We start from the raw sequence: 26,694 nt of genomic DNA, 5'->3' as shown, positions 1-26,694 counted from the left end.
ACTCTGCAAGTTTCTTGCTTAAAAGTTCACATTTTCCAACAAGGTTTATCTTTCTCTAATTGATTTATAGACTTATCAATAATATCTACTGGGTTATCTTGCGATTTTTTTTGCTTTTCTTAACAAAGTTTTAAACTTTGGTTGTAGATGTCAAATGGTGACATATTTGAGAAAAACCATGATGATATAAACTTTGAGTTCAATTTGTGGATATTTTATTTATTGATTTTTTAATTATCAATTCAATATAAAATGAATTTCAATATAGAAAATATATATTTAAAACACAAAAAAACCATAATAATGTAAAAAAAATATAATAAACATACCCGCGCAACGCAACTTGAAAATGAATATAAATTACAGAAATTGCGGGAGGTCAATATAAATTTTAAGTTAAAATAATTGATCTTGATAATATTCAAGTGATATTAAATATCATACATGATTTATTACAAAATACTGACATCGAATATCAAAGACATGTCTACAAAAATAATATCAATTGTTGCTAAGAGCTTGAAAATACATGTTTTGTTAGTGATTTAATTTGATTATTTGTGGAAAAATATATTTTTATTATGAAATTTGAGTTAATTATTTTATAAATATATTTTATGGGATCACGAGTGTCTTTTGAGTAGTTTCAGGTTATAAATGATATTTAACTTATGATGGGTTTAAACATACCGTTACTTGTTTATCAGCCATTACTAGATGTAAGATAGTTTGACCGTCGTCATCCTTAGAATTCACAAACTCGTGATCATTCATTGTCTCCATCAACAACTTCATTGCCTCTAATTGGTTGAATTGCACACACAGATGTAAAATTGTCTCACTTCGCTCCATTAAGACTCGAGCTGTATCAGCTCTCACCTTAACTAACTCTTTTAAGACACTAACATGACCCTTCATTGCTGCAATATGCAGAGGGTTTCTCCCATCTTCATCACAAACAAAGCAAATTTCAGGATGAACACGTACCAATTTTTGCACTATACCGAGGTACCCTTTTGCTGTTGCGAGGTGAAGTGGTGATGCTTTTCTGTAATCAGGTTCTCTTGCTAGCTCAGGCTTCCGTCTCAGGATTTCGTGTATAAATTCTTCATGTCCAAGCATGGAAGCTACATGTAACGGTGTCTCAGTGTAACATCTCACCAATAATCTATCGAGAACGAGGGGTTGTTCATTAAGCACGTTAAGCAAGGAAATGTCTTTACCAAATTCTGAAGATTACATACTCGTGGGACAGAAAGAATGATCACTGCAGCGACCATTTTTGCCGCATCAGTAATGGGTTGCAAGCCTTTTAGGGTTATTTTATTTTCCTAGTCCGAATATGAATGATTTAAGGCATTTAATTCTTTCCTAATTAACCTCCAAACCCTAGCACTATAAATAAGAGTCTTTAATTAGTTTTTAGGGAGATTAGAGAAGGAAAAGAGCAGCTACTATTTTGAAGATCAGAATTGCAGTTTTCGTTCACCAATTAGAGAAGTTTTTCTATTTTCTTTCTTGAACTCATGTTATTGAATACAATGATTGTTTTTAATATTGAAATTATGAACTAAATTTTTTTCTAAGGCTAAGGATGTAGCCCAATTTATGAATATGTATTTATTTTATTAGTGTTAATTTTAATTGAGCATTAATTCTAAGTTTTATTATTGTGTGTAATGCTTTCAATTCTTAAGGTCCCGAGAGTTGAATGATTTTATGGGTTGGGTTGAGATCGAGAGATGAAACTTGATTAGTCTAAGGTAATAAAACCATAGATTGAGCGAACGCTAGAGATAAGTTACCGCGATCTGTGAGGCTTTAGTAAATTCCATAGAACTTAATGATCTCTTAGCTTCTAAATCTACTTTAGAGATATTTTAGGTTGTTGCTTAAAGGTTAATTCGCTAATTGTTCGAGAGAAAGTTAGTGAAATATTAGGGAGCTTAGCCTTTAGAATAAACTTAATTAGGTTAGCCATAATTGTTAATGCATATGATTAAATTAATGTGAAATCTGTGCCCTAGGTTTAGTCTTATTAATCTTTTTACCAAAATATTAATACAATTTTGCTTTTGTTTACTTTTTAGTTTATTTTATTTTTTATTAATTCATTCTTAAAATTCCGTTTCATCATATAGCAATAAAATATATTAGTTTGGTACTTGGTAGGTAGTTTTCTTGGGATTCGACACTCATTTATTCTAGTTTTATTACTTACGCGATTTCTTACACTTGCGAATAGCCTGTCAATTGTACAAGGTGATGATCTTGAAAATATAGTTAGACCATATGATATTTATGTGATCTTCTTAAATTGGATGAATGATTTAATGACATCTACCTATAATTGATATTAATAATTATACATATACAATTATTAATTTTATGTTAACACAACTTTGTATATATATACAATTTATATTCAATTTAAAATTTGTATAATTTAACAATTATTACGTTTTTAATCCAATTAGTTTATTTTGTTAAAATAAATTTGTTTACAATGTATTTAAAAAACATTGAATAAATATACCCGCACAACTCACGAAATCATATCTAGTCTAATAAATATATGGGAAGTATTTGGCTGTAATCTCAAACATTTTTCTTTAAATTATAAGTTAGTTTTATCTGGATAAGCTCTCCTGAATTTTTTTAGAATGAACTCTTTCTACTTTATTTTACGAATTTCAATCGCTTATATTTTATATTTTAATTATTTGTTATATTAACTTCTGTTTTTTTGGAAGGGAGATAATTATTTAAATTTATTTTTTAATAGAAAAAAAGAGCTAAAACTCTAAATTAAATTAAAGTATATTATTTAATTGAACTCTAATTAAATTAAAATTATCCAGAAATTTAAATGTCAGTACTCATTTTCCTAAAAAGAGTAATGAAAGTATTAAAAATATATTATCCTATATCTCCTTCCCTTGTTTTCTTGATTGTGACTCCAACCCAGAGTAAAACAGATACGACACCGTTCCTGCCTGCCGCCAAGTACCGTAACTGGAAGTTGAGCTGAGGCAGTGCTGCCATATCTCAGTTTCACTTAGAAGCAAAAATGTCATGGCTAGCGAGATCCATCGCCAACACTCTCAAACTCGAAAACGACGACGAAGACGATCGCTCACCTAACACCAACACAAACGCCAGTGATCCGAATCCAGAAGATTTACAATCCGATCAAAATCAAAACCAATCAACGGTCGACTCCCCACGCGGAGTCAAAGAGGACCTCACCGAACTCACCAAATCTTTCTCCCGCCAATTATGGGGCGTCGCCTCTTTTCTCGCTCCTCCTCCTCAACAACAACCTCAAATGTCCGATCAAAGCCAGCCGTCCGATCAAAACCAGCCGTCCGTTGAAAACCAGCTGTCCGATCAACTCTCAGATCCTGATGTTGCGGATGAGGATGTTATTGAGGGGATCAAAAGCGATTTCGCCGAGATTAGCGGCAAATTCAGGACTGGAATCTCGAAGCTGTCGAACAACATTAATGTTTCGGAGATCTCGAAAATGGCGTCCAATTTTCTGCAGTTTGCCTCTGAGATGGAACCGACTGAAGCCGTCGGTGTGACTGAAGAAGTATTGATTTTTGCTAGAAACATCGCGCTGCATCCCGAGACTTGGCTTGACTTTCCAGCTCCTGATGATGAATATTTTGATGGTACCATTCCTTCTTAATTAAGTCACATGTACTGTTTGCAAATTGACATTTAATATTATGTGACCTGACAGGGATTAGCGGCTTTAGATTCCTATTTTAGTTAAGAATTGATGAGAATGCTCACCTACCTATATGAATTCCTTAATTTTAAGTGTAGTAGGGTTTATGATTTGTGCATTTTGCTTTGTGACTAAAAAGAATGGAACTGAAGATATGAGACACAAGTTTTGTTGCTATGTACATTATTATAATATTTGATTATATGACGTTGGCTACTAATCTCTGAGAGGATGTTAATAGGTTCTTTGATATTTCGATCATGATAACTTGACATTTTATTTTTTAACCACAACTATACTGATTTGAGTTGGAAACTCAACTTTTATTTCTATATTGGTTTGGATTGAAATAAAAGTATGTTCATTTATCGTTATCAGTTCATTTAGAATTTTTTTTTCCATCTTTAAAAAAAAAAAAAAAATCATGGAATTAAGCACAACATTTAATTGTTTTTTTTATTGGATGGAATGAAGTAAGAATTTTGCAGCTTATCGCCCATTGTGAAGCTATCTGTACTTGTGAAGAACCTTAACTTTAGATAATATAGTCTAAGTATAAAAATACGTATAAACGGACACCTAACAACTAACCCAAACGATACTTCGTGAGAAATTGCCCATTGTGAAGCTACTTGTACTTGTGAAGAACCTTGTGAAATCTATTATATCAGATTCATATTTTTATGCATATTTGCCTGTGGATGGTTGATTGGGTTTGCTATGAAGCACTCTGTTTTTTTGGTGGTATTTATTTCTCAACTAAATGGATCAAATTAATGTCAAGCATCGTTATAATCAATTTGGTTCTTCAGATTTTGACATGTCTGACGCCCAACAAGAGCATGCTTTGGCTGTTGAACGTCTTGCACCAAGTTTAGCTGCTCTCAGGATTGAACTTTGCCCTGGGCACATGAGTGAGGGTTGCTTCTGGAAGATATATTTTGTACTTCTGCACCCTAGACTAAATAAAGATGATGCTGAGCTTTTGTCAACTCCCCAAGTATGTTCACTTTTGTTCAAAAACAGTTTCATTTTCTGTAATTGCTTGATTCCTGTAGGACTCAATGATGCACAGCATGATGAAGTGTTTTCTATTGATGCATAATACAGTGCTGTGTTTTATGTCACATACTGAAGGAGAGACTTTTGGAAAACCTTTTTTTAATCCATAGATGAGGTGTTTTGTGGTGATTGGAAGACTATTGATTGAACCATCTTGGAATTATTTGAAAGAGACATGAAATGCAGGAATGAATTTATGAGAGCTAATAATTTGTAGTCTGCTGACTAACCTACTCTTATGGTAGTGTTCCTGCTGCGTTTGACCTCTCATCCCCACATTTACCAGCAAAGGGTGCTAATATAATGATTTATTTGCATTTACCATTCTGATACACAAAGAGATAAACGTGTTTTTTCTTGACATGTTCTCTACTCTCTTTTCCCTGTTTTGCTTAATATCTTGTTTGCTCATCTGCTCGTCATTCTCAAAATACAAACACTTTTTTCCTATTTCAAGAAACTTAGATCAATTCTCTTATGATTACATATGGCAATAAGAACCCTTATTGATCAATGCCCAAAGCAAACAGATTTTGACATATATTAGTAGATAAGGGGCCTGTGATTTCTTGTTTTCTACTCTCTTGAATGGTCGATGCTGAAGATCATTAGTAATCTTCATTTATTCTTTGGTTAAATTTTGACTTGTAGGTTGTTTGGTTAATAGGAAAATGAGGGATGTGAGCGCAAAGTAGGGAGAATTCATAGAAAATTTTGGGCATCTTTTTATGTTAAGAAAATAGTTCTTCTAATAATGATTGGAACACCTTACATGTGAGATCAACTTTCTTATATACATTTTGGAGCGAAAAATAAGAAAATAATGGTCCCCCTCCCAGTTACTTGTGCTATCATACTTTTTCGTGCTACTTTTATTGATATGACATTCTACATTCTCCTTCATGTGAACACTTTTGTTGATGCAGGAACTTCTTTCAATTGCATCCTTACTTTTACGTCATGGAACTTTCCTTTCTTTCAACTTCTACTTGTGGGTTTGAACTTTTCCTGCTATTACACCTGCTTAGGCCTTTTCCTTTTGACTAAAATTTTGCTTGTACATAATTCCCATCCTTCTAGTCCTTGTCTTTAGGTAAGGAAGAAAAGTGATTTAAAGTAGTTTTAGGGTTGGGAATGCCAACTATTTTGGTTTGAGATCCAATGTAAAATAATTGCATAAATATCAACTAATAGGGACTAAAACAAAATAGATGAAATATAATAAACAGATAAAATAGATGAAGAATAGAAGCGCTAAGATCTATTTTTTTCTCATTCAATTGTCTCTTATTTCGGTACAAAAAATTTGCAAAGGGGGAGGGGTTTGTATAGGATTTCCAGTCGACCACTCAACCAATCAATTTTTGCTATAAAGTTGCTTGGTGTCATGGATATAGCAAACTAAATGAAATGTTGCCACTTGGTGCTATGTGTCTAAAGATGGCATGATGGACCATCTTATTTACAACACTTCCTCCTAGATCTCCACCAAATAAAATTTACAAATACACTCATGTTACCTATCATGCCATTTGTAGACATATGGCACAAGGTGGCAACATTTCGTTTAGTTTGCTACATGTGTGACACCAAGCCAATTTGTGGCAAAATTTGATTGGTTAAGTGGGTGTCTAGAAACCATTGCATCATAGAGTGTTTTCACATAGAACCTTCAAGCCAAAAATAATTTGTGATTCTTACATAAAATCACTTTTAAATGCATTTGTTTCTTACCTAAAGATAGGAATTAGAGGGATGAGCATGATTTTGAGTTTAAAAGAATAAGCCTAATAATAACAAGAATAGGAAGCGCAAAGCCCATTAAGTATGAAGATGAAACGAAAAAGAAGTTTCACGTTAAACAAATGAGGATGCATATGAAGGAGGTTCCTACATCACTAGAAGCGCATTTGTTGTCGAATGTCATGTCAGCAAAAAGCATGAAAAGTGTAATAGGGTAAGTGATTCGGAATGACGAACAGTGACGTTTCATTTTTTTACCTTCAAAATGTCATGCATATAAGAAAGTTATACTAATTTGTTATGCATTTTAAGCGTTGAAGGAATTACTTTCTCTTTCTCTGAAAAGATCTCCTCCCATGGTTGTTTGAATTCCCTCACTTTCCTATTAACTTAACAACCTGCAAATAATGATTTAACTAGATAAATTGATGAGTATTACTGATGATCTTTGCCAGTAAGGGTTTTGTGCATAAATGATTTTAAACTATTAGTTAACTAAACAATAATGTTGGGAACTAAATCATCTCATCCGTTTGACTGAGTGACTTTATAAAATTCATTGGTGCTGGATTGCAAAAGTTCCTTTCCAAATTTTGCTCATTAAAATAATATGGTAAATATATCTTATGAAAACCAGAGATGGCTATCAGCTTATTCCTTGTTCTAATTTTGGTCACCTTGTTTAGACCTTTTTTAAGCAGTTTCTTATAGATGGCTGTGCTTGCAGATAGTGGAAGCGAGAGCAATGTTAGCACACGAGTTAAAGAACAGAGCTGAGGCAAAGCCAGAATCAGTTCACTCTTTAATTGGCTCTTCTGATTCAAATAAAATTGCTGGAAGTGATGCTTATTTAAGTGAAACTGTTGAAGCACCAACTGGCTCAAAATCTGAATCAGTGTCACTGAAGACATCTGCCTTTGATGCAGCCCCTTCTGTAGCAACAGCTGAATTTGAAACAGAGAAGCACTCAGTTCAAACTACTGAGATGCAGGTTATTGACAAGTCCGTTGTCAAGGAAGTGCCTGTGGACACCAAACATCAACATGCACTATCTAGTTCCTCTGCTGGAGTTTCAGATGAGAAGTTTGAGGATGATGGTGATGATTGGTTGAAAGAGGAAAGCTCAGAAGTTGTTGGTGTGAGTGGTTCCAAAATGCATCTTGGAAATGATGAGGATGTATCGTTCAGTGATCTTGAGGAGGAAGATGAAGAGGTGCCTCCAAGTTATAAGAAAGCAACATCTGGCTCTGATTCTTCAACAAAAGATTCACGGGATTGGGTTCAGCTAGGCAGAAGCTCTGCTGATTCAGCTAAGGATATTAATTCTGTTGGTGATCAACATGCTGGGTCTCAGAAGGTAAGTGCTCGCAATCCTGAGAGCAAGGAATCCAATGACTGGCTTGATGTTGATGACATTGATGAGATGTGATATACCATAAGAGCCTTTGGGATTGTATGTATCATGCATTCTTATTGCTAACTTCTTGTGAATAGATTGCATATTTGGTTTCTTCATTTGAAATTAGGATTTGGGTGCTGTATGTTTGTAAATAAAGCCCTATCGAATTGGACGATAATGTGCACCTGAATTTTAATCGTTATTAATTAAGCACGATGATATGAAAAGTATGCCATGTTCATTTAATAGCAGACGGGAAAAATTTCTGGGGAAAATTAATCTACACCTAGAAATAAAGGAACATACGTAGATGGGATTAGAAGCTGGAATACTCTCAATAAACTGCATTGTTATAAAGAGCGTGTCAAAACAATGTGATGCCTGTGTCCCTGTGTAGTGCAGTTGCCTTGAGAATTTGCGCTGGTAAATGTTTGGTTTTCATCATACATGCTTGAAAGAAGTTTTTATTTGCATCATATACATTGATGTTGGAATTTCTCTTTCCAGGCTAGCCAATAAATGGATTATTATTTTGTGATGTGAATTGGAAAGCTAACTTTGAAGTAATTGATGGAGATAAGTTGTCTCTTCAAGGATCTCTTTTACTTTTAGCTGGAAATGACTGAGTACTAACCTCTGTTTTAAAAACCGAACCGGACCGGCCAGTCCAACTGGTTGGACCAGGACCTGGGCCTTCTCCGGGTCGGTTCACTCTTTTTAACTATTTGAAGTTTAAAATATAACAAATACACCCCTGATTATTCAGCAGTCCCTGAAGGTTTCAAATCTAGCAAACACACCCTCTGGCCAAATGCAAATCGGCAATGACCTCCCCTTTTTCGGCGATCTTCCACCTTTCCTTACTGTTGGAAACCACCTTCTGAGTTTTGACTTTCTCCGGCGCTGTCACGCTTCATCTCCAGCAGTCCAGTCGCTGCGTGACGTTTCGTTGTCCACCTTCACCGCGAGATTTTTCTTCCATTTTCCGGCGTCGATCGGCCTTCTCTGGCATCGACAGGCTTCCTCAGCCACCGATCTACCTTCTCCCAAGCTCCCTTGCCGTCATTCACGAAGATCCAGTCATCTCACCAAAAAAAGCAATCGCGACTAGTGACTTTACCATCGATCTACCATTTTCCGGTGATGCCTCTACTTGCTAGCTGTCGATTCGCCCTCCCCATCATCCAATCTACCCTCCCTGGTGTGTCGTCGCTGCTCTCCCAATCGATCGTCGATTTGCATTTGGTCAGGGTTGTGTTTGCTAGATTTCAAACCTTTAGGGTCTGATGGTAATTATTAGGGGTGTTTTTGTTAGATTTTAAACCTATCAAACCATCGGTTTAACCAGCAGTCCAATCGGTTGGACCGGTTGAATCGTGACCCGACCATCAGAGCGGTTTGCCCTCTGGTCCAGTTTTTAAAACAATGGTACTGACCCTAAGATAAGGCAGATTTAACCTTAGTGATTTGACCAACTCAAACATGACATCTTTTTATTAGTTAAGACGGATTTACCTGAGATGTTTGGTGGTATTTATTTCTCAACTAAATGGATCAAATTAATGTCAAGCATCGTTACAATCAATTTGATTCTTCAGATTTTGACATGTCTGACGCCCAACAAGAGCATGCTTTGGCTGTTGAACGTCTTGCACCAAGTTTAGCTGCTCTCAGGATTGAACTTTGCCCTGGGCACATGAGTGAGGGTTGCTTCTGGAAGATATATTTTGTACTTCTGCACCCTAGACTAAATAAAGATGATGCTGAGCTTTTGTCAACTCCCCAAGTATGTTCACTTTTGTTCAAAAACAGTTTCATTTTCTGTAATTGCTTGATTCCTGTAGGACTCAATGATGCACAGCATGATGAAGTGTTTTCTATTGATGCATAATACAGTGCTGTGTTTTATGTCACATACTGAAGGAGAGACTTTTGGAAAACCTTTTTTTAATCCATAGATGAGGTGTTTTGTGGTGATTGGAAGACTATTGATTGAACCATCTTGGAATTATTTGAAAGAGACATGAAATGCAGGAATGAATTTATGAGAGCTAATAATTTGTAGTCTGCTGACTAACCTACTCTTATGGTAGTGTTCCTGCTGCGTTTGACCTCTCATCCCCACATTTACCAGCAAAGGGTGCTAATATAATGATTTATTTGCATTTACCATTCTGATACACAAAGAGATAAACGTGTTTTTTCTTGACATGTTCTCTACTCTCTTTTCCCTGTTTTGCTTAATATCTTGTTTGCTCATCTGCTCGTCATTCTCAAAATACAAACACTTTTTTCCTATTTCAAGAAACTTAGATCAATTCTCTTATGATTACATATGGCAATAAGAACCCTTATTGATCAATGCCCAAAGCAAACAGATTTTGACATATATTAGTAGATAAGGGGCCTGTGATTTCTTGTTTTCTACTCTCTTGAATGGTCGATGCTGAAGATCATTAGTAATCTTCATTTATTCTTTGGTTAAATTTTGACTTGTAGGTTGTTTGGTTAATAGGAAAATGAGGGATGTGAGCGCAAAGTAGGGAGAATTCATAGAAAATTTTGGGCATCTTTTTATGTTAAGAAAATAGTTCTTCTAATAATGATTGGAACACCTTACATGTGAGATCAACTTTCTTATATACATTTTGGAGCGAAAAATAAGAAAATAATGGTCCCCCTCCCAGTTACTTGTGCTATCATACTTTTTCGTGCTACTTTTATTGATATGACATTCTACATTCTCCTTCATGTGAACACTTTTGTTGATGCAGGAACTTCTTTCAATTGCATCCTTACTTTTACGTCATGGAACTTTCCTTTCTTTCAACTTCTACTTGTGGGTTTGAACTTTTCCTGCTATTACACCTGCTTAGGCCTTTTCCTTTTGACTAAAATTTTGCTTGTACATAATTCCCATCCTTCTAGTCCTTGTCTTTAGGTAAGGAAGAAAAGTGATTTAAAGTAGTTTTAGGGTTGGGAATGCCAACTATTTTGGTTTGAGATCCAATGTAAAATAATTGCATAAATATCAACTAATAGGGACTAAAACAAAATAGATGAAATATAATAAACAGATAAAATAGATGAAGAATAGAAGCGCTAAGATCTATTTTTTTCTCATTCAATTGTCTCTTATTTCGGTACAAAAAATTTGCAAAGGGGGAGGGGTTTGTATAGGATTTCCAGTCGACCACTCAACCAATCAATTTTTGCTATAAAGTTGCTTGGTGTCATGGATATAGCAAACTAAATGAAATGTTGCCACTTGGTGCTATGTGTCTAAAGATGGCATGATGGACCATCTTATTTACAACACTTCCTCCTAGATCTCCACCAAATAAAATTTACAAATACACTCATGTTACCTATCATGCCATTTGTAGACATATGGCACAAGGTGGCAACATTTCGTTTAGTTTGCTACATGTGTGACACCAAGCCAATTTGTGGCAAAATTTGATTGGTTAAGTGGGTGTCTAGAAACCATTGCATCATAGAGTGTTTTCACATAGAACCTTCAAGCCAAAAATAATTTGTGATTCTTACATAAAATCACTTTTAAATGCATTTGTTTCTTACCTAAAGATAGGAATTAGAGGGATGAGCATGATTTTGAGTTTAAAAGAATAAGCCTAATAATAACAAGAATAGGAAGCGCAAAGCCCATTAAGTATGAAGATGAAACGAAAAAGAAGTTTCACGTTAAACAAATGAGGATGCATATGAAGGAGGTTCCTACATCACTAGAAGCGCATTTGTTGTCGAATGTCATGTCAGCAAAAAGCATGAAAAGTGTAATAGGGTAAGTGATTCGGAATGACGAACAGTGACGTTTCATTTTTTTACCTTCAAAATGTCATGCATATAAGAAAGTTATACTAATTTGTTATGCATTTTAAGCGTTGAAGGAATTACTTTCTCTTTCTCTGAAAAGATCTCCTCCCATGGTTGTTTGAATTCCCTCACTTTCCTATTAACTTAACAACCTGCAAATAATGATTTAACTAGATAAATTGATGAGTATTACTGATGATCTTTGCCAGTAAGGGTTTTGTGCATAAATGATTTTAAACTATTAGTTAACTAAACAATAATGTTGGGAACTAAATCATCTCATCCGTTTGACTGAGTGACTTTATAAAATTCATTGGTGCTGGATTGCAAAAGTTCCTTTCCAAATTTTGCTCATTAAAATAATATGGTAAATATATCTTATGAAAACCAGAGATGGCTATCAGCTTATTCCTTGTTCTAATTTTGGTCACCTTGTTTAGACCTTTTTTAAGCAGTTTCTTATAGATGGCTGTGCTTGCAGATAGTGGAAGCGAGAGCAATGTTAGCACACGAGTTAAAGAACAGAGCTGAGGCAAAGCCAGAATCAGTTCACTCTTTAATTGGCTCTTCTGATTCAAATAAAATTGCTGGAAGTGATGCTTATTTAAGTGAAACTGTTGAAGCACCAACTGGCTCAAAATCTGAATCAGTGTCACTGAAGACATCTGCCTTTGATGCAGCCCCTTCTGTAGCAACAGCTGAATTTGAAACAGAGAAGCACTCAGTTCAAACTACTGAGATGCAGGTTATTGACAAGTCCGTTGTCAAGGAAGTGCCTGTGGACACCAAACATCAACATGCACTATCTAGTTCCTCTGCTGGAGTTTCAGATGAGAAGTTTGAGGATGATGGTGATGATTGGTTGAAAGAGGAAAGCTCAGAAGTTGTTGGTGTGAGTGGTTCCAAAATGCATCTTGGAAATGATGAGGATGTATCGTTCAGTGATCTTGAGGAGGAAGATGAAGAGGTGCCTCCAAGTTATAAGAAAGCAACATCTGGCTCTGATTCTTCAACAAAAGATTCACGGGATTGGGTTCAGCTAGGCAGAAGCTCTGCTGATTCAGCTAAGGATATTAATTCTGTTGGTGATCAACATGCTGGGTCTCAGAAGGTAAGTGCTCGCAATCCTGAGAGCAAGGAATCCAATGACTGGCTTGATGTTGATGACATTGATGAGATGTGATATACCATAAGAGCCTTTGGGATTGTATGTATCATGCATTCTTATTGCTAACTTCTTGTGAATAGATTGCATATTTGGTTTCTTCATTTGAAATTAGGATTTGGGTGCTGTATGTTTGTAAATAAAGCCCTATCGAATTGGACGATAATGTGCACCTGAATTTTAATCGTTATTAATTAAGCACGATGATATGAAAAGTATGCCATGTTCATTTAATAGCAGACGGGAAAAATTTCTGGGGAAAATTAATCTACACCTAGAAATAAAGGAACATACGTAGATGGGATTAGAAGCTGGAATACTCTCAATAAACTGCATTGTTATAAAGAGCGTGTCAAAACAATGTGATGCCTGTGTCCCTGTGTAGTGCAGTTGCCTTGAGAATTTGCGCTGGTAAATGTTTGGTTTTCATCATACATGCTTGAAAGAAGTTTTTATTTTCATCATATACATTGATGTTGGAATTTCTCTTTCCAGGCTAGCCAATAAATGGATTATTATTTTGTGATGTGAAGTGGAAAGCTAACTTTGAAGTAATTGATGGAGATAAGTTGTCTCTTCAAGGATCTCTTTTACTTTTATTCACAATAATCAGATGTCAATATTTCTGTTGTTGAATCACTTTGTTTATATTAGTTGACCATTCATTTGTTATAACTCATTAAGATAAAAGTAAATCTACAAAACTGTTCACAAAATTTTTTTGCTGCTTACATATTCTATAAATACAAAAACTTAAAATAAAAATAAAAAATCTGAAATCAACTCTTTTTCTATAAATTGTACTTCTCACATTCTTGGAAGTGCAACAGCAATAACCACATATATCATGGCAATCAATACAAATAACTTCCACCTAATTCCTCTAAGAACTGGTTTTAGAAAGTATATATCGTATATCTCACATGTTTTAAGGTTTGGCCTTTTGCACCTCTAGTAAGTTTCTAGTCAAATAGTTATTAGGTTCCTAATGGCACCCAAGCTGAATCTTGCATGCCTACCTGTCTAGCACTAGTAGTCTACCACAAACACTTCCCCGTTGTTCTGACTTCTGAAAATCCTCGGATGCAGGAAAACTGTATGGCCAGCTTCGGACTTCACCCATCATCTGCAGATCAAGTTCGGTAACAGTTTGACCATCAAAGGTCAATAACCACTTTTAAAAGCTATTTTACAATGAAAATAGCATGTCATTTGTTATAAGTAAAACCTTTATTTTAGCATCCTCCCACAGCCAAAGTGGGTCATCTCCACTAACAGCAGAATTGAGATAGATAAAAACTGGACCAAAGACTTTCTTCCATGGTTCATTGGGTCCAACACTTGTGACCATGTATTTTCCAGCATAGTGTCTGCTAAGAAACATCTGATGACAACATTTTCATGAAGTTAATGCAATTAAAGTTTGCAACCATATTACTTCATACCTATTGCGATAACATTACTAATGCCCATACTACCCATGTAGCATATTGTCTCTGTGGACTATTGTTCACGATCAGTAACTTACAGCAAGGGAGGTAGGCCCTACATGTGACGAAAGATTCTGTTTGATTGGTCCACCAGATCGGAACTCATCACTAGGTGTAATTACCCAGAACCCTACTGGGGGAGCATAGCATATCCATCCATGAACCCTGAGATCTTTATTCTCACATGAATATTGGTACTTGTCGTCCACCTGAAAACCAAGAGATCCTAAAATGACAAGTGAATTCTTCATATAAACCTACTTATGCATGGGAAGCAAAGCACAGAACCTCTCTCCGAAAAGTTAGATCCAATATGTATGTTTTAGTAGATATTTTGCTACACCAGCTTGAGAAAGGAAGGGATGCACTGAACAATCAGTTATAAATAACTTATGATGATGCTCAAGGAACGGGCTACTGCAAAATTATATAGAAGGAAATGAGTTGAAAAAATACCTCTCCTTGGAGCTCAGGATCCATGGGATTAACAAGTAGGACAGCTTCTGGGTAGTCCAGGGGTTGGCCTTTTCCCGTCATTCGATCCTCAGGAAGAGGCATATGTCTCTGTCTGTTATCTGCTATTGCCATATAGCGAAACCTGCAACCCAAAATTCCGACAATTTATCTACAAGTTAAACCATTTTAACAAATCAGAAAAGCTTAAATTGTTTTACTTTCAGCCATCAATGTTTATTTCTGCAGGTCAATGTTGAGAAATAATCCCAGACCCACTAGGCTCCTACAGGTGTTTTCTATTTTACTTGGAGTACACTAAGTGAGTAATGCTTCTTCATAGATAGCAATTGTCCCTTTTAGTGCTATAAGCAATGCAAGAAAGGAAATATGCATTCACATTTATTCCTCACAAAAAGTTAATTACATTCAAACCTAGGAAAATTCAATCAGGCCAACTGACCACTAGGAGATACGGTCACAAAACCCCATTTTCATCATTCGTTACATAGTAACCATGGCTAAAATGCTAAAACAGTTTATTTGGATAATTGAACAACTGGCCAAACAAAGAAACTTTAATCAATAGTTAACATTCACCCATCCCTTGAAAATTCTTTCTATCAATTATAGAATATCAAGGGCAATCTATATGACAATAGAAAGAAGATGATATAAATTCTATTTACTTCTCTTTTCTGAGCTTGAAAGTGAATCGAGTTTGATCAAGACAAAATGCAGGCCATTCCTGTAAGTGCTCGTAAATTGCATAAGAGTAAAACCCCGATGAACCACGAAGCATTATGAACCTGTAAGTAAACACGACAGCATTATTTGTGTAATCAAAATTACATTACAATATACAGATGTATGGTTCGAGCAAGGACCTTTTATCTATATTTAAGGGAATGTACTTGCCCTCAAGAGAGGAATCCCAAAACCTTAAGAATGAGAGTTCAATTTGTTCCTCATTTTCAACTACAACCCTAAAATGTGTTCCTTCAATCCTGCATAGCACACAATTCTTGCTTCCGATTAGAATTTAAATAATTTCCTTCAGTGTAGCACAAGAATAAAAAGTAAATCAATTGTGATTTCTGAGAGGTAGTTACACGTCGAATATTCCCTTTCCTCCTGGTGCACTCCAATTAAGATCCCAGTAACTGCATGTTAAAGTAAAAAGATCAGAGGCAAAGTTTTATGTCAGTAGAGTTTAAACTGTTTATATCAAAGATTTCATAAGAAAGGAAAGACGAACAATAATTTAGCAAGAATTTCTCTTAATTTATGTAGTGTAATGTGGACTCCTTTTCAAAAACTTGAGCCGTGTTTAGTAATGCCTATCTATTAAAATGATATACTACTTCTCTGTTGTTACTCTTGGTCCAGGAAATTAGGAACATCGAACAATTAACTGTTTTTTATTTCAACAATTATAAATATATATTTTTTAGGTTAATATAGAAAAAAGAAACTTAAGTTATTGCAACACTCTGTACCCTCTATTAGTCTCCTTGTTACGAAATTCAAGCAAATTGTCAATGCCATTATATCGTATTCCGGTAACAATCCCGCCTGGTTTTGATAATGTGACTTGGAGTATGCCATTATCCAATACCACCTGCATGCAAACAACACATGATACACAAAGTTAACCCGTAATTTGTCCATAAATAAACCTCTCAGATCTCATTTTTTAACACCAATTCAGGCATATAAAATATGCAATGAAAAGAACGAAAGGGGAAAAAAAAAAAAAAAAAAGAACAATACAGAATTCAATTACATGACGATCTTGAATATGCAACCGGACCCGAGGCATGGAGGGGCATGTATTATTTTGCAGAACTTGTTTGCCACTGTCAGTTCCTGGATCCATTTTCAGAAGTTCTATGAAATATTATAAATAAAAAGAAATACTACCACGACAAAAAGTTATAAACAGAATTTTATGAAGTTGTAAAATAAAATAATGTTCATCGTCATCCCTTCCTTTATTCTTTGCTTTAAATTTGAAGTTTGATATAAAGATTGCCACGTCGCAGTAGTGATTGGTAATTTGGTACCCTAATTAATTGTAATTTCAATCGATGTTAATCACTCCATTTCCGTGAAATAAAAATCAGCTATTTTGAAAAGGGAAACCAAGCAATTGAATCGAAATTGTGATGGGTGATTTTCAAACAGAGAAAGTAAAATTACATAAAATTTAAAAAATGAAGCGAATTTCACTTGCCTGCTTGGGGTTTAAGAGAATGGGAGATACCTTCACTCACATAATTACTACACGTGGCAAAGCCACAACAACAGGAACAACGAGGGATTCTCTGCAAAATCCTCCTCATAGGGTCATAGTAGAAGGGTAAGAGAAAGTGATCCTTCTAATATGGTCTCAATAGACTGGGATGAAGTGGAAAAGAAAGAGATTATGGCGGTGGTCGAGATCTTGTAGATAGGGATTGATTGTATCGATGGTCTCGGCAATGCGGAGATGAATAAGAATGGCTCCTATCGTAGTGGCGGCAAGGTTTAACTGTTTAAAGTTAGTTTCTTTTTAATTATTTTTTTTATCCAAAATATAATATGACAAATGGAAAAGCTTTGACGGCCAAGATATGGCCTCAGAAAATGTCAGATCAACGTACAGTCATATCTTTGCATTATTCTGATAAATTCTAACCTTTTTTAACAGTAATGGTGAGTTGTCAGTCTTACCTTTTTTAACAGTAATAGTGAGTTGTCAGCGTTTAATAGATAGGTAAGGATGTTTTTATTAATTTTAAATTTTTTATTATAGGATGTGTTTAGTTAAAATAGTAAATATAAAAAATTAAAAAGTAATATAAATATTTTTTGAAAATTTATCAAACACATTTTCAAATTCAAATTTTTCGTAATAACAATCAAATTCAAACTTTTTTAAAAAATAATGTTACAATTACAAAAATCTTCCTATAAAATGATATGACAAAAAATAAGTAAATATAATAAATTTGACTTTTTATTTAACTCTTCCATTAATTTTTATCATCTTATTTTTTTATGAAATATTTTTTTATAAGTATAATATTATTATTTTAAAAAATATTATTCTAAACACTCTATCAAACACATCTTTTCTTTTTTATGATATGTTAAAATAATTGGCAGATCAGGAGAGGGAAATCGTCATTTCATATTTGATTTTACCAAGTAAAACTAGGAGAATATTACGGAATTCCCTTTGAATTCCATATCCTTCTAATCTATTTTTATTTATTTGTTTAATAAGAATTCTATGAAAGGTTAATATAAATTAAAAAAAAAATGGTCAAACGAGAGTGATTATATGATATAGATTGCACACTGACTCGTAGAAATTTTATTTGAAGATATTTGAGGAAATGAAATATAGAGAATCACAAAATCCTTCAGATCAAAAGTTAACCTACCACCCAACTACCCATAAATTCTTGAGCAAACCTTCGTAACTAACTTTGTGGCAAAGGACAACCACCAATGAATCACGGCCGCTGCTTTCCACTTGACTCGTGCACAGCGAAGACAAAGCTCTTCATATCATCCATAATTTCCAAAGACATGAAGATGATAAAGGAAGCAAAGTTGACCCTTTACATTCTAACTCCACGCCCTCTATTGCTAAGAATGACACTAAATATTCAAACTCTTCTTATAAATTCACATTGTATGTTTTGATTAGAGGAAAACTAATAATAAATCAAACAATCTACTATAAAGATACACCAACTGCATACAGCTTGCATATTAAGTATTATTCATATAACTGAATACTGAAAATTTGCCACCATCAAATAAAAAGATGGAATAAGAAGTCTGATGCATAAGATCTTCGGGAAAATGTATGAAGCTCATTTTTAAAACAACTTGACGTAGAGCAACTCGTCATGAAGCAGGAAATAAATATTGCATAGCCGTTCCAACATATTATAACAATCCCAATGAGTTTGATACAGTAATAGAAGTGTGCTCTATGACATATTTCAATACAGATAATTAGAATCCATTGCTTTGAAGCTGATTTACATACTCCCAATGTGTATCCTCTACTCTGCTAATGCACTTGACTGCTCTCTGTCTTTCTCTGGAAAAAAAGAGATCCTAATAGAACAGCAATGCCTGTGATTGCAATGGTAAGTAGGAGTCGTTTCCGTGAAAAGTCATTCGGCGGCCTCCTTTGAGGACCTTGGTCTCTCTCAGGTGCCCTCACATCCCTTCAGAAAAAATTTAAACAGTGAAATTACATATCACAAGTTGGAATACCCCCATCACAAATAAATTGTTTTCTTCAAGTCTAAGCAAAATTAAGGATATTAAAAAACAAAACTTCCAAAATCAATTCATACTAGTAAGACAAAACATAGTTCTTGGCAATGAAACCAAATTATAATTTGTTTATTGTTAAAAAGTATCCATATAGAAGTATCAACATCCAGATCAACAGATTCAATTTACAATTTCATTTTACATTGAACTCAAAGACATATTTCTGACAAAACAGGAAATTCACAACTCATAGAACTTATCAAAACTAATACACTGATTTAATAAAAGCCACAGACTACACATTAATCATTAACAATAAGCTAAATGATAAAGAAAATTTGTTGGTCAGTTCTAAGTCATGAAATGTAACTAGTTTTATTCAAATACTTTATAAATAAAGGATAGCACATGTACCTGGGAGGTCCGACAACATTTTCTGGGACACCTGTGCACCTGATTTCATGGTTGTATCTTTCTCGTAATCTAATGTATCGGTTACACAGATGACAAAGTTCTGTGCGATTCCCACAAACTTCCTACAATCACAAAGCAAGACAGAATTACATCCAAGTTACCACCAAGGTATAGTATGGATACCACCTTTTCACTTTTAAAATCAACGAAAATTACTACCTGATGCTCAGCAAGATCAATAGCAGGCAGCGGAAACTCACAGAACTCGCACGTGACAATCCTTTGCGGACAATTTTCACCTTTATGCATGGCTAAAATTTCACGTTCCATTGTCTCACTGCATTGAGAACAGGCCACCTGCTCAAACAGAAATAGCTCAATAACAACAATCGACACTAGATATTAATCCAAAAATATTGATCTCAGAGCATTAATCAATACATGTCAACCACTAAGTGACTGTAATTCAACAAGAAAGCATGCCTAATATCACATTTTTTAAGAAGCTCAATAAATACTAGAACAGTTTCTTTAAAATTAACCATGAAAAAACTCACATACCGGAGCATGGGTATTTAAGAAATGTTCCTCAGCATGCTTTTTTGGAACCATATCACCACATACTTTACATCTTTCTAGGTTCCGAGAGCAATGTACAAAATGCAAATCAATATTTGAAGATGGGATAGCTCTGTCACTAATAAGACAAAAAGAAAAAATCATTCACCAAGAACCATTTGAACCAAATCAGCATAATTGATAATACCAGGATCCATATCATCAGTAGTACTTATAAAACAATCATAGTTCCTCCCAATGGTAAAAAGATATAGAAATCATGGAAGCACAAAAACACGTTTACAAAATGGGCAACAACAATACATGAGAAATCCCAAAAATACGTTGAACACATGACCCGCACCATCAATGTTAGCATCTATTTCAACTGAGATTCGAAGAACTAAGATGCTCATGATATTTGACATGATAGTCACAAATGACAAAAATATGAACTCAAGCAATTATGAATTCAGATAAAAAACATAACTGTATATTGCATTCAATATCAAATTTCACATGCTTCCTCCTTTTGGTAAAAAAGAAATAAGAAAATCTTGAAAGAACACCATCAACCGTCACCCCAAGTCTCGTTGCACCCTATTTGCACTAACAGAAACATATATCCACAAAGGATTATAGAAAACACTAGCAAAGGCTCGAAATGCTGTAAAAGCCACAAACGAGTCAAATCTAGCAACCATGCCTTGTAATCAGCGTTAGTGCAAAAGATGGGGCATAACAAACATGATATTCATAAAACGTATTTACCATATTAATTGCGTAAAATTATGAACACATCAATTCTTATCAACAATAAAAAAAGCAAAGATCATATGCAACATAAAATAATCCTCCAGTAATGAATCCAAAACATGAAATCTAACGAAATAAAAGGTCCGATTAAGGCCAAGAAAATGAAGTTTAAGAAGCTAAGAAACTAGTTAGGTCAAGGTTAATTGAGTTGACTTTGGATTATTAGCACTCACTCCATAGATATCAAACTTGAGCTGAATCATAGATTAAAAAGAAAAAATTCTCGAAAACAATTAAATATTGAAAACAAATTAGATGTTAAAATTTAAAAAAAAAAAAAATCACAAACAAATAACCACGATCAAGAAAAGGAAAATAGAGAAACTCCCAAATTCATAAGCTATCACGAGTTATCACATAATTTATAGGCTATCAAAGTCATATGATTACCAGTGACTGCATATTTTTCTGGTTTCATCAGATGCATTTGCCATCGCCATAACAGAATCGACAAGACGTCGTTACTCAATCAGAAAGAAGAACTGTGAAAAAAAAAAAAAATTAAGGGGAGAATTCGCGCGAGATTATAATTAATAGTGAATTAAAGATAATTAAGAAGAGGATTTACCTTTAAAGAGAAAAAAATGCGATTGTTTTTGGAGTGTCGTTGTTTTGAGATGCTATTTTTTGGAACAAAAAATAATAAAAACAGAAATAGGAACGAAGAGGAGAAACTCGACAGAGTTTTAATTACTTCGGTTGAACCGACTTTAGGTGAAATGAGTTTGGACCCCCTTATAGTCCATATTTAACATTGGGATGTGTTATTTTCCCACGCGCTGTCAATGCAGTGGCAAGGACGCTCTCTACTTTCTCACCCAACAAATGTAAATGCTCCAATGTTTTTCTTCCAAATATTTCCACTATTACGTTACTCAACCATCGTCGCAAATCCAATCACAGTACAATTGCTAATAAGAGGCAAACGACTTCCTTCCACCCAAATAACGAGGGTAATGATATTTTTTCATAAAAAAATTTCAAAAATAATTTTATTACCTATAATATAAAAAGTAATGTTACACTTACACAATTTTAATTACATCGTAATATGATATATATCACAACCATACAAATTTTTAATTATTTTAAATTTTTAATATTATAATAGAATTTATATGATTAAAGCATATATCATATCATGATGTTTATAAAATAGTATAAAAAAATAGTGTAAGTGTAAATACAAGTGTTTCATAACCTGTGTTAGTTAGTCTTCTTCTGACTATGAATTTATGGCTTATAGTTTAAGGTGACTTGGGAATTTCTTCAATGGAGTGCCAACAACTTCAAAGCTTCAAACTCCCACACTCAGAATTCAAACAATCTCATAAAATCAACACAAAACTTTAATAACAAACACAATCAACCTCGAATCAAACACACATTCAATCTCCTTTTAAAAACTTTGAAAACAAACTCCAATCAAACTCAATTTCTCAAAAATTGCAAAACTCTAATAGAAGGGTTCAACATGGCGGGCAACCAGGGTTGAGGCTATTGGAGGTTTTTGTTAAGAGGTTTCGATGCAACGAATGGTGGTAATAGGGTGATTTACGATTTCTGGTGCAATTGAGAGAGGATAGAGAAGAAGATAAGGAAATAAAAAGAAAGAAGAAAAGAGAGGAAGAAGGAAAGAGACAAAGAAAACAAAAAATTAAGGACAAATTGGTAATTTAATTTTAATAATTAAAAAAATTAAGTTAAATAGGAAAAAGTATTTCCGTCTTCACAATAAATATCACTATATTTAACGGAAATTATGAACGAAACATAACATTTGGGTAATAAAATTTTTTTTCGAAAATTTTTAAGTGAAAGAGCATCATTAGACCATTATTTGGGTGGGAAAAAATCATTTATTCTTGCTAATAAGTAATAATTGTAAACTAATTAGTTAGTACGGTTTGCATTCTAATGAACATATAATATAAGATAAAATTATTCGATAAACTTAGATAACCGTCCTATTTTCATATGCAAATATAATCAATAATGAATTCTGCACTAAAGAATAAAAGTAAAAATGATCATATCTGATATATTATTTCTACCAAATTTTATACATAGAAATTATATATAGAAACTTTTGTGTATGCTTTTGACATTATTCATCCTCATTTAGTTGGTATTAATTAAACTTATATAAGCCTAAGTCGGCCCTCACTTGATATTGGGCTGACTTCGCTGGGTAAAGCCCAACTAAACATAAAACTGGCCTGCAAAATGAACACCGACAAGAGTATGGATCTTATTGAATTTAGTTCGGTATTAATTTCCACCTAAACTAAAGGACTATGCATTTCCACTCTATTATTAATTTATACATTAATACATTATACAATACGGACTCAGATTTTACATTTGGCCAATGCGCCAGCATGGACTGGAACTTCAAAACAATCAATAAAACAAACCAATAATATTGAATACTATATATTATAACCACAAATGGCTTCTTACAGAAATTTTAACCATTCAGCTATCAGGTGCAGGTTGTATCTTGTATCAGTTTATACCTAACAATTCTCGTGTGCTTGATTGGTGAGTTTACTCCATTTACGTTTTTAATTTTTTTATTATTTAATAAATGGATTATTTAATGATATAGAGATAAACTAATTATAAACCAAACAATCATGTGCTTTTTGTCAAGCAGGCAACAAAATATTTCACATATCCCAGACTTTGTCCTTTGCATGTCTTAGCTTCCAATTGAAACCACCAAATGTGACAAAGAGATATTAAGAATTATTTCCTAATCAAAGTAATAAACCAAACTTTCACTTAATTCAGACAATATTATACCGGTACCTTAATTGTACATATATAATATATATGTTCTTTGCTTTGTTTATGCCTGCATACATCATGATCGAAGGATCTCTTTTAAATTTGACACCATATCAGAAGGATGCTCCTTTTAGACCCTCCAATTATACACAATATCAGTCAACACTACTACAATATAATAATATACTGTATCTGGCACCAAATCAATGGCTGCACATACAACGAACATGCCTTTTTTTTAATTATCATCATAAAGATCAGTCTAATCAGTCAAATTTTCCTGCTTAGAAAGGGTTTCTTGATGGTAAATGAAGATGTCCTTTACGGTAGATTAGGGTCATTAGAGATCATCATGAAGAGGTTCTTTATGTTTTATGGTATTATCAATTGCTAATGCTTTTCCCATTTACTAAATTAAATGTCGAGATTGTGGAGCTAAATTTAATTCAAATTAGCGTTGGATTAGGACATGAGTTTTCTTAATTTGTGTTTAAGTATAATTATTTTCTTTTAGGAATACAACTGGAAATAAGATTATAATTGTATTATAAATTAAAATATAATTTCTATTAGGATATGAGATTTGAGTCCTATTAAGAATTGTGTCTTATATATTACCTATAAAAAAGGGTTAAGTCCTAGAATTAGATATCACAAATTGAATAGAAGACAAAGTCATAATTAGAGAGTGAGAGCCACCAAATAGGGTTTAGTGAGTGAACCAATTTGTGAGATTCTTGTAATTTCTTTTTTTCTTCTTCATAGTGAAATTCTGAAGCGGTAAAGTGAACATAACTCTCATATAGAGAATGAACCACTATAAACCTTGTGTTTGTGTGTGTGGTTATTTTGTGTCCTTTGTTCACACTATTTTTCGCTTTTAAGGATTTATGATTTGCTAGTATCCAATTCAATCCCCCCAACAACTGGTATCAAAGCAAGGTTTAAGGAAGAAAGCGATGGTTGGAGAAGATGGAGGATTTGCACCTAGGATCAACAAGTTTGATGGAACAGATTATGCGTTTTGGAAGATACAAATGGAAGATCATCTGTATGGCAAAAAATTACATCTACCTCTCCTAGGAGCAAAACCCGAAAAGATGTCAGATGAAGATTGAGCACTCCTTGATAGACAAGTATTAAGAGTCATTCGGTTGATATTGACCAAGAATGTGGCAGGTAACGTGGCGAAGGAGGCAACCACAACAAGGTTGATGAAGATCTTGTTTGATATGTATAAGAAGCCTCCTGTGAATAATAACGTACATCTTATGAAAAAATTATTTAATCTTAAGATGAAATAAGGTGCTTCCGTGACAGAGTATATGAATGATTTTAATACAATTATTAATCAACTGTCATCTGTGCCCTAATTCTTATGGCGTCCCTACCAAATAGTTGGGAGCCTATGAGAACAGCAATTACTAATTGAACAAGTAATGCGAAATTAAAGCTCACAGATGTTAGAGACAAAATTCTTACTAAGGAGGTTCGCAAGAAATATTCGGGTGAGATAACATTGAATGCTTTGAATGTTGAAACAAGAGGTAGGGCTACAATAGAAATTTAAACCAAGGTAGAGGAAGATTAAAATCAAGGAATGCAAGAAGCAAGTCCAGGTTTGGAAAAAAAGTTGAGTGCTGGAATTGTGGGAACAAAGGCCACATACAGAGGAATTGCAAAGCACCAAAGAAAGAGAAGAACATAGATAATGACATTGCCAATGTCGTAACTGAGGAGGTACAAGATGATTTACTTTTATCTGTTGATAATTCTATTGACTCTTAGGTTTTAGATTCAAGAGCTTCATTTCATACCACTGTACACCGTGAAATTCTAGAAAATTATGTGGCTAGAAATCATGGAAAGGTATACCTAGCAGATGGAGAACATTTGGATATTGTAGGTATGGGTGATGTTAGGTTGAAGATGAAAAACAGATCTGTGTAGAAAATCAAGAAAGTAAGGTATGCACCAAAATTGATGTGCTATCTAATATCAGTTAGGCAACTTGACAATGAATAGCATAATGTGTCTTTCTAGGTGGTGTAAAGAAAGTTACTAAAAAAGCCATGGTGGTTGCTCGTGGAAATAAAACTGGAAATCTTTACATGACTTCTAGTTGCAGAGATTTAGTTGCAGTCGCAGATGCTAATGTTACCTCAAGTTTGTGGCATTGTAGACTTGGACATATGAGTGTGAAAGGAATGAAGGAGCTTCAATCAAAGGGAAAACTACCAGAGTTGAAGTCGATTGATCACAGTTTGTGTGAAGGTTGCATCTTTAGCAAACAGAGAAAAGTAAGTTTTTCCCAAGTAAAAAGGGACCAAAGACAAAGAAGTTGGAGTTGGTTCATAAAGATGTGTAGGGACCCCTTCTGTGTCATCCCTTGGAGGCTTAAAGTACTATATGATGTTCATTGATAATGTGAGCAGAAAGGTATGAGTTTATTTTTTGAAAAATAAATCTGATGTTTTTGATACTTTTAAAAAATGGAGAGCATGGTTGAAAATGAGACAAACCTAACGGTGAAGTGCTTGTGATCTGATAATGGGGGAGAGTACATTGATCAAGGGTTCAAAGAATATTGTGCCAATAATGGGATCAAGATGGAAAAGACCATTCCTACAACTCCTCAACAGAATGGTGTCGCTAAAAGGATGAATAGAACCTTATAGGAGCGTGCAAGAAGCATGAGATTGCATGTTGGATTACCACAAACATTTTGGGCCGAGGCAATTACTACTGCAGCCCACTTGCTCAATACAGGACCCTCTGTACCGCTAAATTACAAGATCCCAGAAGAAGTTTGGAGCTGCAAAGAGGTAAATTATTCTTTCTTAAGAGTGTTTGGTTGTTTAGCATATGTTCATATTGACTCTACTCTTAGAAGTAGGCTTAATGCTAAATCTAACAAATGTTTTTTCATTGGTTATGGTGACAC

The 26,694-nt window shown here is 34.2% G+C and overlaps 5 protein-coding genes across 7 annotated transcripts; 2 read left to right on the top strand and 3 right to left on the bottom strand.

The window, feature by feature from the left end:
• Nucleotides 1-669: 669 nt before the first annotated feature.
• On the bottom strand, nucleotides 670-3,045 carry LOC116118638 (ankyrin repeat-containing protein BDA1-like). Its single transcript, XM_031404630.1, has 2 exons — nucleotides 2,988-3,045; nucleotides 670-1,229 (listed from the first exon to the last, which is right to left on the bottom strand). The coding sequence occupies exons 1-2, from the start codon at nucleotides 3,043-3,045 to the stop codon at nucleotides 670-672; spliced, it is 618 nt and encodes a 205-aa protein (XP_031260490.1).
• LOC116118727 lies at nucleotides 2,987-8,170 on the top strand. The gene is made up of 3 exons (XM_031404701.1): nucleotides 2,987-3,677; nucleotides 4,549-4,736; nucleotides 7,269-8,170. Exons 1-3 carry the CDS (start codon nucleotides 3,071-3,073, stop codon nucleotides 7,968-7,970), a joined length of 1,497 nt encoding a protein of 498 aa, XP_031260561.1. The 5' UTR covers nucleotides 2,987-3,070; the 3' UTR covers nucleotides 7,971-8,170.
• Nucleotides 8,171-9,489: 1,319 nt separating this feature from the next.
• Nucleotides 9,490-13,160, top strand: LOC116118630. Its single transcript, XM_031404622.1, has 2 exons — nucleotides 9,490-9,726; nucleotides 12,259-13,160. The coding sequence occupies exons 1-2, from the start codon at nucleotides 9,490-9,492 to the stop codon at nucleotides 12,958-12,960; spliced, it is 939 nt and encodes a 312-aa protein (XP_031260482.1). The 3' UTR covers nucleotides 12,961-13,160.
• A 713-nt stretch (nucleotides 13,161-13,873) lies between these two features.
• On the bottom strand, nucleotides 13,874-17,422 carry LOC116118677. Of its 3 annotated transcripts, none has more exons than XM_031404665.1 (10): nucleotides 17,122-17,422; nucleotides 16,672-16,754; nucleotides 16,385-16,506; nucleotides 15,998-16,048; nucleotides 15,773-15,892; nucleotides 15,575-15,694; nucleotides 14,889-15,030; nucleotides 14,492-14,641; nucleotides 14,171-14,326; nucleotides 13,874-14,068 (listed from the first exon to the last, which is right to left on the bottom strand). In XM_031404665.1, exons 1-10 carry the CDS (start codon nucleotides 17,228-17,230, stop codon nucleotides 13,958-13,960), a joined length of 1,164 nt encoding a protein of 387 aa, XP_031260525.1. In that variant the 5' UTR covers nucleotides 17,231-17,422; the 3' UTR covers nucleotides 13,874-13,957. The 3 variants fall into 3 exon arrangements, with proteins under 3 accessions (XP_031260525.1, XP_031260530.1, XP_031260520.1); XM_031404670.1 differs by having other exon boundaries at nucleotides 13,876-14,068; nucleotides 14,471-14,641; nucleotides 17,152-17,422; XM_031404660.1 differs by having other exon boundaries at nucleotides 13,877-14,068; nucleotides 14,471-14,641.
• Nucleotides 17,423-18,788: 1,366 nt separating this feature from the next.
• On the bottom strand, nucleotides 18,789-21,660 carry LOC116118708 (XIAP-associated factor 1-like). Its single transcript, XM_031404686.1, has 6 exons — nucleotides 21,526-21,660; nucleotides 21,348-21,439; nucleotides 20,145-20,280; nucleotides 19,803-19,940; nucleotides 19,584-19,705; nucleotides 18,789-19,117 (listed from the first exon to the last, which is right to left on the bottom strand). Exons 2-6 carry the CDS (start codon nucleotides 21,395-21,397, stop codon nucleotides 18,958-18,960), a joined length of 606 nt encoding a protein of 201 aa, XP_031260546.1. The 5' UTR covers nucleotides 21,398-21,439; nucleotides 21,526-21,660; the 3' UTR covers nucleotides 18,789-18,957.
• Nucleotides 21,661-26,694: the final 5,034 nt, after the last annotated feature.

The sequence above is a fragment of the Pistacia vera genome, unplaced genomic scaffold (assembly GCF_008641045.1).
Source record: "Pistacia vera cultivar Batoury unplaced genomic scaffold, PisVer_v2 Contig1242, whole genome shotgun sequence".
In the NCBI taxonomy this organism is placed as follows: Eukaryota; Viridiplantae; Streptophyta; class Magnoliopsida; order Sapindales; family Anacardiaceae; genus Pistacia; species Pistacia vera.
This window is presented reverse-complemented; position numbering and strand designations above follow the sequence as displayed.

What these genes read in the sequence shown, in the direction of transcription:
- LOC116118630 (XM_031404622.1), top strand. Translation starts at nt 9,490, where the DNA reads ATGGATCAAATTAATGTCAAGCATCGTTACAATCAATTTGATTCTTCA. An exon ending in AGCTTTTGTCAACTCCCCAA is followed by an intron (nt 9,727 to 12,258) that starts GTATGTTCACTT and finishes CTGTGCTTGCAG; the next exon opens with ATAGTGGAAGCGAGAGCAAT.
- LOC116118727 (XM_031404701.1), top strand. Translation starts at nt 3,071, where the DNA reads ATGTCATGGCTAGCGAGATCCATCGCCAACACTCTCAAACTCGAAAAC. An exon ending in TGATGATGAATATTTTGATG is followed by an intron (nt 3,678 to 4,548) that starts GTACCATTCCTT and finishes TTGGTTCTTCAG; the next exon opens with ATTTTGACATGTCTGACGCC. An exon ending in AGCTTTTGTCAACTCCCCAA is followed by an intron (nt 4,737 to 7,268) that starts GTATGTTCACTT and finishes CTGTGCTTGCAG; the next exon opens with ATAGTGGAAGCGAGAGCAAT.
- LOC116118638 (XM_031404630.1), bottom strand. Translation starts at nt 3,045, where the DNA reads ATGGCAGCACTGCCTCAGCTCAACTTCCAGTTACGGTACTTGGCGGCA. An exon ending in CTTGGCGGCAGGCAGGAACG is followed by an intron (nt 1,230 to 2,987) that starts GTGTCGTATCTG and finishes TGTAATCTTCAG; the next exon opens with AATTTGGTAAAGACATTTCC.
- LOC116118708 (XM_031404686.1), bottom strand. Translation starts at nt 21,397, where the DNA reads ATGGCGATGGCAAATGCATCTGATGAAACCAGAAAAATATGCAGTCAC. An exon ending in TCTTAAATACCCATGCTCCG is followed by an intron (nt 19,941 to 20,144) that starts GTATGTGAGTTT and finishes CTGTTTGAGCAG; the next exon opens with GTGGCCTGTTCTCAATGCAG. An exon ending in AATGTTGTCGGACCTCCCAG is followed by an intron (nt 19,118 to 19,583) that starts GTACATGTGCTA and finishes TTTTTTCTGAAG; the next exon opens with GGATGTGAGGGCACCTGAGA.
- LOC116118677 (XM_031404660.1), bottom strand. Translation starts at nt 17,230, where the DNA reads ATGAGGAGGATTTTGCAGAGAATCCCTCGTTGTTCCTGTTGTTGTGGC. An exon ending in AACAAGGAGACTAATAGAGG is followed by an intron (nt 16,049 to 16,384) that starts GTACAGAGTGTT and finishes TTTAACATGCAG; the next exon opens with TTACTGGGATCTTAATTGGA. An exon ending in GGAAAGGGAATATTCGACGT is followed by an intron (nt 15,893 to 15,997) that starts GTAACTACCTCT and finishes TGTGCTATGCAG; the next exon opens with GATTGAAGGAACACATTTTA.